Genomic DNA, 13668 nt, shown 5'->3' on the forward strand with positions numbered 1-13668 from the left:
GCTGAACTAGTCACTTACTAGCCAGTTTGATGTCACCCAGTTGTTAGTATGATCCTATTCTATCCTATCCTACACAACAGGACCATCTTATTGTATGGTCCTATTGCAAGCACTCGAGGTGAGCATTTTTGCCACTTCCAACTTAGTGATTTAAAAGTGGATATGATGAGCGATGTGTGGATGAGTACTGTGAAACTACACACCCAGGGAGCAGATCTTGTATAATCCTGTCAGACTTTTTGAGTGACCATCATTTGCAATTCAAACAGACTTAATTTTCAGTTCAGTATGACTGGAAAGTATCAACTAAGCTCATAAACCCATTGGGAAAGTGTTTACTGAGGTCACAGATTAAGTGAGCCCTGGACCATTTTCCCATGTTCGTCTCTACAAGTCTTTCTGAAACCACATGAGTCGCCCCCTGGTGGTATTAAAAAGAAGGCAACAGTTAGCACACTTTCACCTTGGCTTGGCTTTTCAGATCTGGAAGTTATGTCCATCTTTCATGCTATTGTGTAGGCACCAAAGTAAAAATCCCTGAATTACACCCTGCTGTTGCTACACTGGCTGTCTCCAACAAAACACTAGATTTGTGTTCAGTGAGTCATTTACCCTCACTTATTTTATTTTCACGTATTTTATTGTAGATATGGCTATCACACTGGTGGACGTTAAGTGATGTGATAAATGTTGTGGCTGAAGGTCACAGGATACCCTCGAGATCTGCTCTCTAGGAAACTAATAATAATGGTTAATGTTTTCAGGGGCGTGTCTCCGAGTTTACTTTTTGATTGACGGGTCTAGAGTCCAATCCAGTGCCTCATTGGCACAGCGGGGGCGGGGCACTGACGAGTGGACGATGTTTCCCCTCTCGGGTTTAGTTTGGAGCCGTTAGGGGTAAATTTCCTCTCGCTCGGTGGTGGCAGTTTATAAGAAACAGCCTTCAACGTGTCTTTACCGACAGCCGTCGCCATGTCTAACAACAATGCCAACAACAACTTAATTATCGCCCAGAGAGCTGTGAAGCAGCTCCGGTTCGAGGCCAGTATCCGGAGGATCAAGGTACGAACGAACCCCTGCTACACCCACACACAAACACGGAAGACTGAGCTGTTCTTGCTGCTGAATGGCGGAGACCGACAGTAGAAGTGACGCTGTGTCCGTAGATTCAACAAAGTTGTCCACACTAAGTTACACTTAAGACTCACAGATTGCTTTCTGGTAGTTTAAATCGCAGCTACAAGCGAACAAGTTTCTTCTGCTTTTTAGTTTGTTTTAGAAAGTCGCTATAAAGTGTCAGGAGAAGTGACCCGTTTATGGAATTTCTGAAAGTTAAACCTCCCTGGGTTGGTTATCTTAAGGAGACTGTGAGCATAATCTGTCAAAGATACACAGCAGACACACCCGTTCGTGTATGGAACTGTTCCTTGAAAATGTTATGCAAAAAAAATGAGCCAGTTAGTCATGTAAATGAGAGAGTGGGTAGTACAAAGGGTTGCAGCAGGAATCACAAATACTCTGTTTTTGTTTTCATGATCCCCCACCCAACACACACACACACTCGTGTGTCTGGCTCTGCAGGTGTCCCAGGCTGCCGCAGATCTGAAAAACTTCTGTATGCAAAACGCCTCCAAGGATCCTCTCCTGATGGGCGTCCCCTCCAGTGATAATCCCTTCAGACCCCCCAAGTCCTGCTCCCTGTTCTGAGGTAGGCTTGCTTGCTCCTTCATGGAGGTTTCATTTGGTGGGGGTATAAAACTGTATATTTAATTAAACTAGGGCGAAAAAAAAATGCAGGGTTTTAACTGGGTCATAATGGACTTTTTTGACCCAGTTAAAACTCTGCATTTTGGGAGGCATTTATAATGGACATAATGGACATTTTTAGGGGGTTAATACATATATGGGTCACACACAGTTGAAGTAGATGGTATCAAATAATGTAGTGTTACCTTAAAGTACATTCCTGATATTTGATTTAAAAACAAAAAAAAAAAGTAAATAAAATTATTTGAAGTTTAAAATTGTCAAGCGTGCATAGCTCCTCTGCTCAAGGAATGCATTTTATACATGTCGAGCTATCTTGCTAACACATCCGTTTTGGAGGAAGGTTCAGAGCCTTTACAACAACATCACAAGGAAGCTGTGTGGTAAAGTCACAGCAGCGCAAATTGCGTGCATTTCATTGCCACCGGAATTTGCATGTATTCAGTTGGTGACTCCAAAAATGCACAAATGTGTTTCTATGTGTCGCCTTCCTGCAAAGTTTGTTTTACGCTGCTTGACCTGAAGCTCACAGGCTAGAGCACCTTTCCGGTCAGTGAACTTAATTTAGCCCACAGAGACTATAAAGGTAACTGGGGAAAATATAAAATCAAACGTACAATTACAGACAGTGAGTTTGGTGTCACGTGGATGGGAGCGATGTGACTCTGTCTCTTTGAATTTGGAGATTTTTGGCTGAGACTCACACAGAGTGACTTACAAGCCCAAACGTGATGAGTTGAAAGTATGGATGACTTTCAGGGTCTGCTTGGGATTAAAACAGTTTTAACTTTGGTAATATCTCTTAATTAGAGAAGGCATGACTGTCCAAACAAAGCTCTGAGTCAAACATCACATCCAGATTGGTAGCAGAGTCCTCAATGTAGGAGAACCGGTTTCCATGATTGTTTTCCAAGCTTCAGGTCAGGTTTGTGGAAATGAATAAAAGGACCTCAGATTTGGAATCACTCAACCAAAGTTTTGTGACATCCAACATCTAACGTCATAGAGACAAGTCTTAGCGGCATCCAATGTCGCAACTTTGGGCACGTGATTGAAAAGCTTTTTTTTTTCTCCCACAGGCCTGTTTGTTCTTTTCCATGTTATCAAAAACGGCTTTAATTTTACAGTTTTATTTTACATACACACACAAAAAAAATATTAACTAAAGCTTAAAATAACTTAATTAAAGCTTTAATTACAAACATGAAGGACTCTAGCTTTTCATGCTAGGAGTTACTGAGGTTAGCTGCCTTCACCCTGCAGCAAAGTTTACAAGAAATCTGATGAATTTAAAGATACCACGGTGGCATCTCACTGTTCATCCTGTGCCTGTATGGGATTTCTGCAAGTAGTCAGTTGTCCTGATGGTGTGCATGTATTTGGACTGGTTTTAATTGATTCTAAATAAAAGAAAGGCTGGAGATCAGGTGGTTTGATTAAGGCTGTGAGGGTTTTCATTGTAATTATGATTGTAATTACAATTGTAATTGTTTTCAGGCTTTTAGTTGAGATAAAAAGAGGCTAGTTGGGCTGGTCGTATTATGCGCACATGTGCCCCTAAATATGTTTCACAGTCCAAATTTTTCTATTGTTGGTAAAAGTGAATTGATCATGCTGTTGAGCACTACTACAAACACTAGGGTTGCTCCACCCAGCCTTTGGGGCAAATAGGCTAGAATATAAACAGACTATGAACAGGCCGGGGCGGCTTTTTTTTACTCGTCCTCGCCCTTCAAAAGATTTTTGTATTTGCATATAGCTGTGTGTCATCAGCAGAACAGTGGAAATTAACAGTATATTTACACATTATCTGACCCTACAGAAGCAAATGGAAAGAATAAAAATGGGACAAAAAAAACACATTAAGTTCAGTTTTATTTCTTTATTGACATATGTGAGTACATCCATTTAAGTGTATACTATCCATCAGTCTTCTTAACAAATTTATCCTCTTTAGGGTCATGAGTGGGGCCTGTTGTAGCTGTGGACAGGTCACCAGTTTATCACAGCGCTAATGCAAAGATGTTCATGCTTGGAGCCAGCCAATGCAGGCACAGAGAGAACATGTAGACTCTATACAGGAGAGCCCCAGCAGGTCAACGGATTAAAACCCCAAATATTTTTGCTGTGAATTGATGGCGCCAGCTGCTGCACCATTGTGCTGACCCGTTTATTTTAATTACAAACATCCAAAAAACATCCATAGAACCATTGTTTTACTGAAATGTTATCGTTTGCCCCCATATTTTCTCAAACTTATTTATGTTTTACACAAATGACAATGTCGGCATTGCTTTTTCCACAGTTTCTCCAGCACTAAGAATATAAACCCAGTACAGCTATACTGGAGTTTTCACTTGTCTGTTAAGGTTGGGTGGAGTTTTCCAGGAAATTACATCAGGTTGCCAAACTGCATGTGCTACTAAGAGCACATGAAATACTTTTACTTGTCACCACAGGAAAAGGCCAAGTGTTGATAATACTTGTAATGATGCCCGTATTTTATTTACGTGTTCCAATAAGGCTACAGTACAAACCACCCAGAACATTACTCCCACACTCAATGCTGTTACACTGTCATTATTTTTAATTATTTTTGGTATGTACACAAAGCATGATTAAGCATTCAGTAATATTAATTCACTTCCAAGCTTCTTAAACCTAAACCTAACTTAAAACATAGGTGGAGCATTTCCCTGTTAAATATGTGAATTAGTTAAGTCACTAATTTTAATATGAAATTTAAAACCAAAGTTAAGTGCTTTTCAATGGAGGCAAATGGACTATGTAGTCTGCAAAAATGTGCAGCAGTGAACCAGCAGTGACAAAACTGAAAACACAAAATACAAAAAAAACCAAACCCATAATTACAAAATAAGAGAATCACGTAGACATAATAAAACTAATAAAAGACAAATAAAATCTGCTTTTAAAAATGTCGAAAAAGGAGAAAATAAAAGTAAAAGGTACAATAGTAAAATAATATTTTAAGTAAGAATAAGTAAATAATATTTGAATATTTTATTAAAAATAGTTAAAATTAAAAAGTAGAAAAAACAGATAAGAGATAAACATAGCATACAGTACTTGAAGTGTTGCTTCATTTGTTTCTTAAAGCTTGCTTTATTGTGTGTTACAACAGTGTGTGTGCTTTTATTGTGTTACACAAAAGGAAGCAATTGACAAAAACTTGTGTTTCTGTGTTATTTCTAACATTTTGAAAAACAAAGATGTGCTTTAAGCAAAACACTGATAAGAACAAAATATTATATCAAAGTACTCGTGTTTTTCTTTTGGCTTGGGCTAAAACGTATTCCACTAAGCAGCAAAAACCCTAACGTTGTCTGGCCTGGTCAGATATGCGTGTGTTTCAGAGCTGAATGTGAGTTGACTATACAAACAATTAGGAATTTTCCTGACCTTAATGTTTCCGAGAAAAACCAACAGTGGTGTTGTCATTGCTCTCCTCTGTGATCTTTCTGTTATCTGGCTTCATTTACCCTAACATCATCAGTCAGGCTGAGAGGTCACATGGAGCGTGTTGACACAAACGACCACAAACACAAATAAGTCTGTTTAGCAGCAGCGTGGCTGATTTTGCAAGGATAAAACTGTGATGTTAGAAAAATATGAAGAGGTTACACACATAATACAAACTGAGAGCAGCTGAGTGCGTGTCCACTTGTTTAGTAATTTGTTTAAGCACGTTTGTAAGTAAGACCAGAATAGACCTACTTTGTTAATAAAGATTGGCCTATTTGAAGTCAAAAAGGAAAGTTGGCAATAAAACAAAAGATGACTGTGTAAATAAAGCAACAATAGTTGTTTTAGTTCATCCTTTCAGCTGCAGCCAGAGTAAAGAATAAAACATACAAATCAGTGCTCTGGTTTAGGAGCGAGCATTAAGGCTTTTAGAACAATGAAATGTTTTCAAATTGTTTGCAGCCAACAAGGGGGAAAAAAAGAAATAAAGATGAGTCTAAGAATATTTATTGTATTATTGATGCTCATTAGAGAAAGATAAAAAACTTTAGATCAGCGGTCCCCGGTCCCCGGGTCCCAGACCGGTACCGGTCCGTGAGTCGTTTGGTACCGGGCCGCGAGAGTTGAGGCTCAGCTGTGAAATGTATGGTTTTCAGGGTTTTTATCGGTTTTCAGCGTTATTTTGTTATCGTTTTTATCGTTAACTCGGTTTTCCTGGGTCTTTTCACGTATGTTATGAATAAATCTTCTTTTTTTCGGTACAGGTACTAGTTTTATTTTGTTGTATTTATCTGCGACACCTTAAAGGCCGGTCTGTAAAAATATTGTCAGGCATAAACCGGTCCGTGGCGCAAAAAAAGGTTGGAGACCGCTGCTTTAGATGATAATTTAAAAAAAAAAAAAAACAACAACTTTTGGTCCTCCTACTGTCTACACACGGAGGTCTGAGTGATATTCTAGGAATGCTGAAGCTGTTCTCTGTAGAACTGGTTGGTCCGTAGGCAGTGATTTCATACCTTTTTTATCTCGAATTTCAAACATGCACTCCTCTGGAGCAGGTTTATTCTGCAGCATAAGTTACCATGGCGATGTACCTTGGTACCAAGTGAACCACCTTCATAACATGTAAATGCATGTAAATCATGAGATGTCATCAGATTTGTTTTATTGATTTACTGATTTTTGTCATTTTGGCCTGCAGCTTAACTCTTTTTCCATGTTTCTGTTTTTTTTGTGTGTGTAGCAGAAGGAGACGCGGAGGATTTCTGGATCTGTTCTTTGAAGGCTTTCTTCACTTCTAGTTCTTGCCGCCGTAGATCTACCTGCAGCACCTCTTGGGATGATGCACACAGGGGTCGGGGGTTATGGGTTTTGGGAGAGGGGAGGAGGGATTATGGGGGGGGGGGCAGTTATTCCACTTGTTTGACAAACTAATGGCATCATAACTCCAATCTGTTACATAAAAGCAGGTCTAAACTCTACATGTTTTTAAAAAAAAAAAGTTGTTTCTCACACTAACTTGACTAATGATTAAGCCGCTCTGGGTTTACCTAGTCCTTAACATGTCCACTCTCCATTTACTGACTGAACAGTGTCTCTTTCCAGTCAGTGAAATTCAGCCCATGTTTAACGGCCAGTGCAAGTGTAACTTCCTCTTGTATTCTGCGTAACACGTGGAAGTACAATCAATCATTAATTTAAAGCAGGTGCTGCTCAGCAATAGGAACATGTTGTTATCCACGCCAAGTGTGTCATTACAAAGCACAGACATTAACACTACAGACACAGGACTAAGTCTATATGTGGCCAAAAGAAACTGCTCATGTATTTGTGATTATGTAAAAGGTGTTTCTAATAATCTGATTTACGACACTTTTAACCTCTCGCTTTAGGGCATGTGATTGTTCATTAACATTTTGTCCCGCTGTTTTCCGTATGTATGTAAGAGCCCATTAGACGTGCTTTTACCTGCCTGTATCTGTACCTGTCTTTAATTTAAAAACACATTATGGCCTTACACTATTTGGATAGTGGCAGAAAATGAATGTATATGACATTAGAAACATATTTCTGATAATGTTTGTATTTAATGAATCCAATGCAATGACTTGTTGCAATAGTTGTTTTCCACACTGGAATCATTTTACTATCAACCAAAAGCTTCACTGCTGTTAGTCTGTATCTTTATAAACGTTGCTTTTGTGGGAAGCCTTCAAAAGAAATTAAATTAAATTACTTTTTTTTTTTTTTGAACACTGATGAAAATCTGTATGCTATGTTTTTTTTTTAAGGAAATGTTAATCCTTTGCACAGATAGCATAAGAAAATGATTATTATGAAGTGTCACTTTTTTGACTTATTTTACGACTCGCACATTAGCAGGTCAGAAGGTTCAGTCTCAGGTGTTTTATAGTCAAAGTGAAAAGACTGAAGGATATGCAAACATCAACATTTTCCCGATCATATATTGTGTAAAGTGCATCTGAGGAACAGCATCAAGTGTGATGCTCAAAAGTTTGATGTCATTTTGAAACGTGGTTTAATCTGATATTAAAGCCATCTGAACAGCTGAATATGAAATCATTTATGATTTTTAAATGAATATTTAGGGTAGGCATGCACTGAGCCAGTTCCAGTGACCATCTGTCTTGTATGCAAGTGGCATGTTTCTAAGTTAACCCAAACTTTTGTGCACTAGTAAGTGTCTGCCCACATGTCATAAATCTCCAGGATCTCACCAGCATCAGTTTGTCATGTGTCACCTCTATAAATCAAGAAAAATATATTGATAACGGCAGTGTCTTCATAAAAAACAACAATAAAATAAATGTTGATAATGTGCTGCATTTGTTCAATTCATGCATTTGAAAACAAAATACAGCAGCAAGCTCAAAGTCACGGGACAGATGACGAACACTGACTTACAGCAGTGTGACACTGCAAAGACGTCTCAAATTATCACTGCTGCTCTTGTTAGAGGTACTGCTTTTAATTTGACATTAAACTGGGAAAAAAACATCAGGATTTCTTTATTGGCATTCAGTCGATACATTACAGATGCATTGCTGAACAAAATTATGAACACAGAAAAACAAAAAGGGGACCATGTAAAAATGCTCTAGTGCAGCTGTCAAAAAAACCCCTAACATGGCATTACATTTATATAAGAATCCTGAATACTCCTAGAGTATTTAAAAGTAAAAATTAAAAGTAGAATGGGAGGGAGAGCCTTCAGTTTTCAGGCCCCTCTTCTGTGGAACCAGCTTCCAGTTTGGATTCGGGAGACAGACACTATCTCTACTTTTAAGATTAGGCTTAAAACTTTCCTTTTTGCTAAAGCATATAGTTAGGGCTGGACCAGGTGACCCTGAATCCTCCCTTAGTTATGCTGCAATAGATGTAGGCTGCCGGGAGATTCCCATGATGCATTGAGTTTTTCCTTTCCAGTCACCTTTCTCACTCACTATGTGTTAATAGACCTCTCTGTATTGAATCATACCTGTTATTAATCTCTGTCTCTCTTCCACAGCATGTCTTTTATCCTGTCTTCCTTCTCTCACCCCAACCGGTCGCACAGATGGCCGCCCCTCCCTGAGCCTGGTTCTGCCGGAGGTTTCTTCCTGTTAAAAGGGAGTTTTTCCTTCCCACTGTCGCCAAAGTGCTTGCTCATAGGGGGTCATATGATTGTTGGGCTTTTCTCTGTATCTATGAAGCGCCTTGAGGTGACTTTTGTTGTGATTTGGCGCTATATAAATAAAATTGAATCGAATTGAATTGAAAAAGCTAAGTTGTGCTTAGGTTATTGTACTATATCCATTTATGATGTACATTATGAATTGACCAGTCTGATGGCAGTTGGGTAAATTCACATTATACTGCGATACCTTTTGCCTGAAGGCAGGAGGGGAAACGACCAGTGACCGGGTGAGTGATGACCGTCACGATCCTTTTTGCCCATGAAGGGCAGCGTTCCTTTGCCAGATCCCCAGATGGTGGCAGTGAGACCCCGATAATCTTGTCAGTGCCGTTCTTTCTGAGACACTGCTACTCTCATGTTGCTGACGAATGCAACACTCTCTGCGGTGACTCTAGAAAGTGGTGAAGCCTGATGGGTTGGGATGAGTCTTTTTTAGCCTCTGTAGGAAGTGCAGGTGCTGGTGAGCTTTGACACTGGAGGAGGTTGTCGGTCACATGCACCCCCAGGAATCTTGTGCTGTTCAATCTCCACAGCAACAATGTGAGAAGTAGTAGTGGAATTTCTTTTATAATAAGTAGTTTGATTGAATAATGGTCTAAAGCTGCAGTCTCCTCATTCATCATTGTCAGTGATAATTAACAAAAGTGCCATCACCTGTGAACACAGGCTGGACTCACCTGAGGAGGTTTTGCTGCTCAGGTGAGAGCCTTTGTAAAGTTATATATAGCAGCATTTCCTAGGTGTTGTGCACATCAATTAGAATTGTAAAAACATCTACCTTTTGCTATTATATGAATTCTGCAGCCAGATGGCTTCCAGGTTTGTCCAAAGAAAAGACGACAGACAGGAGTACTCAGGTAATGACATCCTTTCACTTGAAAGAACATTATCTAAGCTTCCAGACCACAGATTTATAAAAAAAAAAAAAAAGAAAAAAAAAAGACATATTTGTATTCATATTTCACCTTATCTCCACCTACTTGCTTTTTCGTGTTTCTCCTGCAGACTCTCATCTGTTTAGGGATCCCAGTCTCAACCCTCTAAATGCGCACCCCCACAGTGCCTCCTGGTGGGCTGATAGAGAGGAACAAGGAGACTCACTGAGGGTGTGTTACAATAAATTTAAGAGCACAGATTTGTGTTTCAGATTAAGGAGACAAGGTGAACTCTTTCCCTCTAGGAGCAGCTAAAAGAGATGGATGAGCATGTGGCCAGGCTTCAGGACATGCTGAGATGCGAGCGGGTCAAAGTAAGATGAAAGCATGTGCGAGGGTTTTCTAAATGAATGCCTTCATATTCATTTCCAATTCCTAAAGTATATCTCTCCACTTGTCAGTGCGGCCATCTGCAGCTCCAATGTAACCAGCAGGAAGCGGAGCTGCGACGGCGAGAACTGCAGACCAACAGACTGAAGGAGCGACTGTCACAGATGACTGACAGACATAGAGAGAAAGGACCAGGTGAGATTAACCCCAGCAGTTTGCTTACCTCTTAAATATTTCTCACATCCTGTAACTTTCAACCCGTTATATTTTTCTATCCAGCCATAGAGGTGCTAAACTTTCCACCTGGAAGCAGGGGCAAAAAAGAACAGCCAGTTAAATCATTCAGATCTACTGCGAAGTACGTTAGCTGGTTATTTTTATGCATTTTCTGATCTTGGACTCTCCAAATTGCTCTTCCTAATCTTGACTTGCTCTCTCCAACTCGTAGACGAGAAGAGGCAGCACTGCGTCTGATGCTGGAGCGAAGAGAAGCAGAGCTCAGGGAGGCGATGAAGCTGCGTCACAGCCTCACCACTTTACTTCATGCACTCAGAGTCGACATGGAGCAGGTGGGCAAAGGCTTAACTAACACCAGAGAAGCTGAATAAGTGATGTTGAATGAACTGATCCAAAAACAGTCAAATGAAAACACAATCCCACCACAAGATCCTTTTAGAGTTTCAATCCCTGCTGGTGCAAACATTCGGAATGATACAACAGTTAATGAACCTTATAGTGACTGATCATATATTCATAAATCTGCGGCCTTAAACCACAAATTACATTTGCTGATGAAGACCATGTAAAGTTTAAAGTTCTGGAATAGCTACTAAAATGTCAAGATAATAAATACACTTTCAAAGCTTTTGAATATTTTTAACATTAGAGTCTTCTTCCCAATCCCAATAAATCTATCTAAACTTTGATGTAAGACCCTGTCAGAGTCGATGGATGTGGCCCAGGATGGAGATAAAAGGTTGGATCAAGCTGAGGAAGCACTTGGTGAACATGTGACAGGCGGGGTTGTTCAGAGTTGGAGGAAAGTGCAGAGGCTACTACAAGGCATCATGTTTGAAGGTAAACCTCTTTTAAACACACTTTAAAGCAATCTGTGAAATATTGTCGGGTCTAAGAAGACTGTATCGAGTGTTGACTGGAAAACCTTTAAGAATTACAGTGTTCATGCAGGTCAGACTACTGCTGGCACCGACCAAGAAAAGCTTCTGGCTCAGCTGGAAGCTGAACTGAAAGAGAGTCAACATCTTGTCAGATTGCAGCAGCAAATGTTGCAGGTATTGCCCTCTAATATGAGGTAACATTCTTTGTCTTGTGAACTTTTGCTAGTCTCAGACTTTTTTTTTCCCCCTCATTTCTTTGAAGGATACCCTTGCTTCACCCATCCCCTCCGAACTTACTGATAGCTACTTTTTGGAAGAGTGGGAACGTCTTCAGGTGCGCTGGGCAGAGCTCCATCATATGAGGAGGACTTTTGAAAGAGAACGTCAGTCGTTCACTGATGCCGCCATTCGACTGAGCCGTGAGGTTTGAAGAAAATAAGGCAGACTCATTTATAAAGGGTTATATAAATGTCATTTGCTGTCAGTTCTGATAGTTCCCTAATAAGGTTTGTCTAAAAAAATAATATAAAAAAAATAGTTTATCCTGTTTATCAGGACACCATCACACTGGAGGATTGTACATTTTCGAGTGGTTCTCTTATGCAACTTGTTTTTCTGCTTTGTGTTTTAATGTTTTGTCTGCAGCGCTGTGATTTTGAGCAACAGAGAGCCTCTCTTCTCAAGCAGCAATATCTGTGTGACTCACCTCTGTTTAACAAAGGAGCGCCAAACAACAACAGAAGAGAGAGCACTGCTCTCAGTGAGTGAAGTCATTTTAATAGGTTTAAATAATTTACGTCAAATGCTTTGAAGTCACACACATGTTTGACTCCAGGTCTGTCGGGTTTGGGACCCACCAACATATCTGGCTGCCTTCCCCTTACTCCATCAACCTCTGAGTCAGGGACCGTTGCTGGATTACATCAGGGAAGAGGCAGAGTCCAAACCCCCAGCACTCCTGAGCTCTACTCTGCCCTCAATCTACCATACAACTGCAGGTTGATCGATATGACTCTTCAGTTCTCTCCTGCACTCCTTTCATGCAATAATTATTTAACAAAGTATTTTTTTGGGGGGGGTTGTGACATGAAAACAGATACAACTTCTGTATATACTGCAAACTATGCTGCTTATTTTAAATATTGTTTCTGTATTGTGTAGATCCAGAGATGTTGATCAGCACTCAGAAACATGGGACGCTGGAGCAGACAGGATTGGGCACACGCCCCATGCTCCACATTTAGATTGGTCATTTTAATGCAATTTTATTCAACAGAAAACTCAATTTCCCCTTTTTAGAATTGACAATAAATATTGAATTTTATTTAACTCCACTGTTTTTTGTTTTTCTTTTCATGTGGATGCAGTGCTGTTTCCTGTGATCTAAAGTTGTCAGACTTGCACTATATTTTAGAGAGAACCTCAAGAATTTAGTGAACTGTAATTCCCTGCTGTGAACAACACTTTGCAACAGCAGAGTGGAAGATCTCCCTTTTAACAGGATGACGACCCAAGATCTGGACCAGGTCAGGCAGCCATCTGCTATGACTTGTTAAACCCTTGTTGTCCTCAGGTCAAAAATGACCCATGGGTGAATGGCAAACAAGTATATGGGAATCCCGAGGACAACACAAGGGTAAAAGGAGCATAGAGACTTTGCACGACAAGAGGGGACCAAATTCAAACAGGAGAGAGTACATAAGTTAACATCCAATAGTGGCATATTAACATTGGGAGTGAAAAGGAGTGGTGGAAAGTTAATCATGGGAGATCTCACAGCAGTCTGAGACTATAGCTGCATAACTAAAGGGTGATACCATGAGGTTCTTTAAGATGCCATCGGCCTTTATCACTGGTTTAACTTATTTGGATCCAGGGAAGCTCAGCAAATTCATAACTTTTGGGGGGGGGAAGTATAATCCAAAATTTCTGAACAGTAGTTAAACTGGACTAAGATGGGCACTGAGAAGGCATCTACATATATAGAATTATGATTTATGTATTTCTGGCTCTTTAACTTTTAAGTCATTATCGAAATGAAATATAATTTATTTTAATGTTTATTCCAATAATGAAAAAGTTTGTATACTGACATATATAATTTGATATTGAAGCATGTTGAATATGTTTACGTACAGAAAATGAAATCTATGTACCCATTAACCCTCGACAAGGGCTGCGCAAACATTTGGAGGAAATTCACCTTAATTGGCCGCACGCGCTGGACACGTGCTCACGTGACTGGCTGCTGAGCTGTTGGTGAGGTCACACCATGTGCAATTACTAGTCGTAAATTCTGTGCGCAACGCGAGCCGTTTTGTCTGCTGGTGTTTGTTTC

At 39.9% G+C, this 13668-nt stretch overlaps 2 protein-coding genes across 3 annotated transcripts; both read left to right on the plus strand.

Annotated features, from left to right (window-relative positions):
- Positions 1–842: 842 nt before the first annotated feature.
- Positions 843–8092, plus strand: LOC146516417 (guanine nucleotide-binding protein G(I)/G(S)/G(O) subunit gamma-10). 2 transcript variants are annotated; one of them, XM_085162215.1, is made up of 3 exons: positions 843–1062; positions 1582–1708; positions 6497–8092. In XM_085162215.1, the coding sequence occupies exons 1-2, from the start codon at positions 973–975 to the stop codon at positions 1705–1707; spliced, it is 216 nt and encodes a 71-aa protein (XP_085018341.1). In that variant the 5' UTR covers positions 843–972; the 3' UTR covers position 1708; positions 6497–8092. The 2 variants fall into 2 exon arrangements, with proteins under 2 accessions (XP_085018341.1, XP_085018340.1); XM_085162214.1 differs by having other exon boundaries at positions 847–1062; positions 6494–8092.
- A 1256-nt stretch (positions 8093–9348) lies between these two features.
- LOC146516418 (afadin- and alpha-actinin-binding protein) lies at positions 9349–13656 on the plus strand. The gene is made up of 13 exons (XM_085162202.1): positions 9349–9646; positions 9752–9804; positions 9953–10053; positions 10128–10196; positions 10284–10407; positions 10492–10570; positions 10661–10781; positions 11145–11289; positions 11401–11504; positions 11593–11754; positions 11976–12090; positions 12166–12328; positions 12492–13656. The coding sequence occupies exons 2-13, from the start codon at positions 9756–9758 to the stop codon at positions 12586–12588; spliced, it is 1329 nt and encodes a 442-aa protein (XP_085018328.1). The 5' UTR covers positions 9349–9646; positions 9752–9755; the 3' UTR covers positions 12589–13656.
- Positions 13657–13668: the final 12 nt, after the last annotated feature.

Source organism: Neolamprologus multifasciatus, chromosome 6 (assembly GCF_963576455.1).
Source record: "Neolamprologus multifasciatus chromosome 6, fNeoMul1.2, whole genome shotgun sequence".
Classification (NCBI taxonomy): domain Eukaryota; kingdom Metazoa; phylum Chordata; class Actinopteri; order Cichliformes; family Cichlidae; genus Neolamprologus; species Neolamprologus multifasciatus.

Excerpts from the sequence above, each read along its gene's own strand:
- LOC146516417 (XM_085162215.1), top strand. The coding sequence starts at position 973 with ATGTCTAACAACAATGCCAACAACAACTTAATTATCGCCCAGAGAGCT. Across the intron at positions 1,063-1,581 it reads CCAGTATCCGGAGGATCAAG|GTGTCCCAGGCTGCCGCAGA; the intron begins GTACGAACGAAC and ends CTGGCTCTGCAG.
- LOC146516418 (XM_085162202.1), top strand. The coding sequence starts at position 9,756 with ATGGCTTCCAGGTTTGTCCAAAGAAAAGACGACAGACAGGAGTACTCA. Across the intron at positions 10,571-10,660 it reads TCATTCAGATCTACTGCGAA|ACGAGAAGAGGCAGCACTGC; the intron begins GTACGTTAGCTG and ends TCCAACTCGTAG. Across the intron at positions 11,505-11,592 it reads TGCAGCAGCAAATGTTGCAG|GATACCCTTGCTTCACCCAT; the intron begins GTATTGCCCTCT and ends ATTTCTTTGAAG.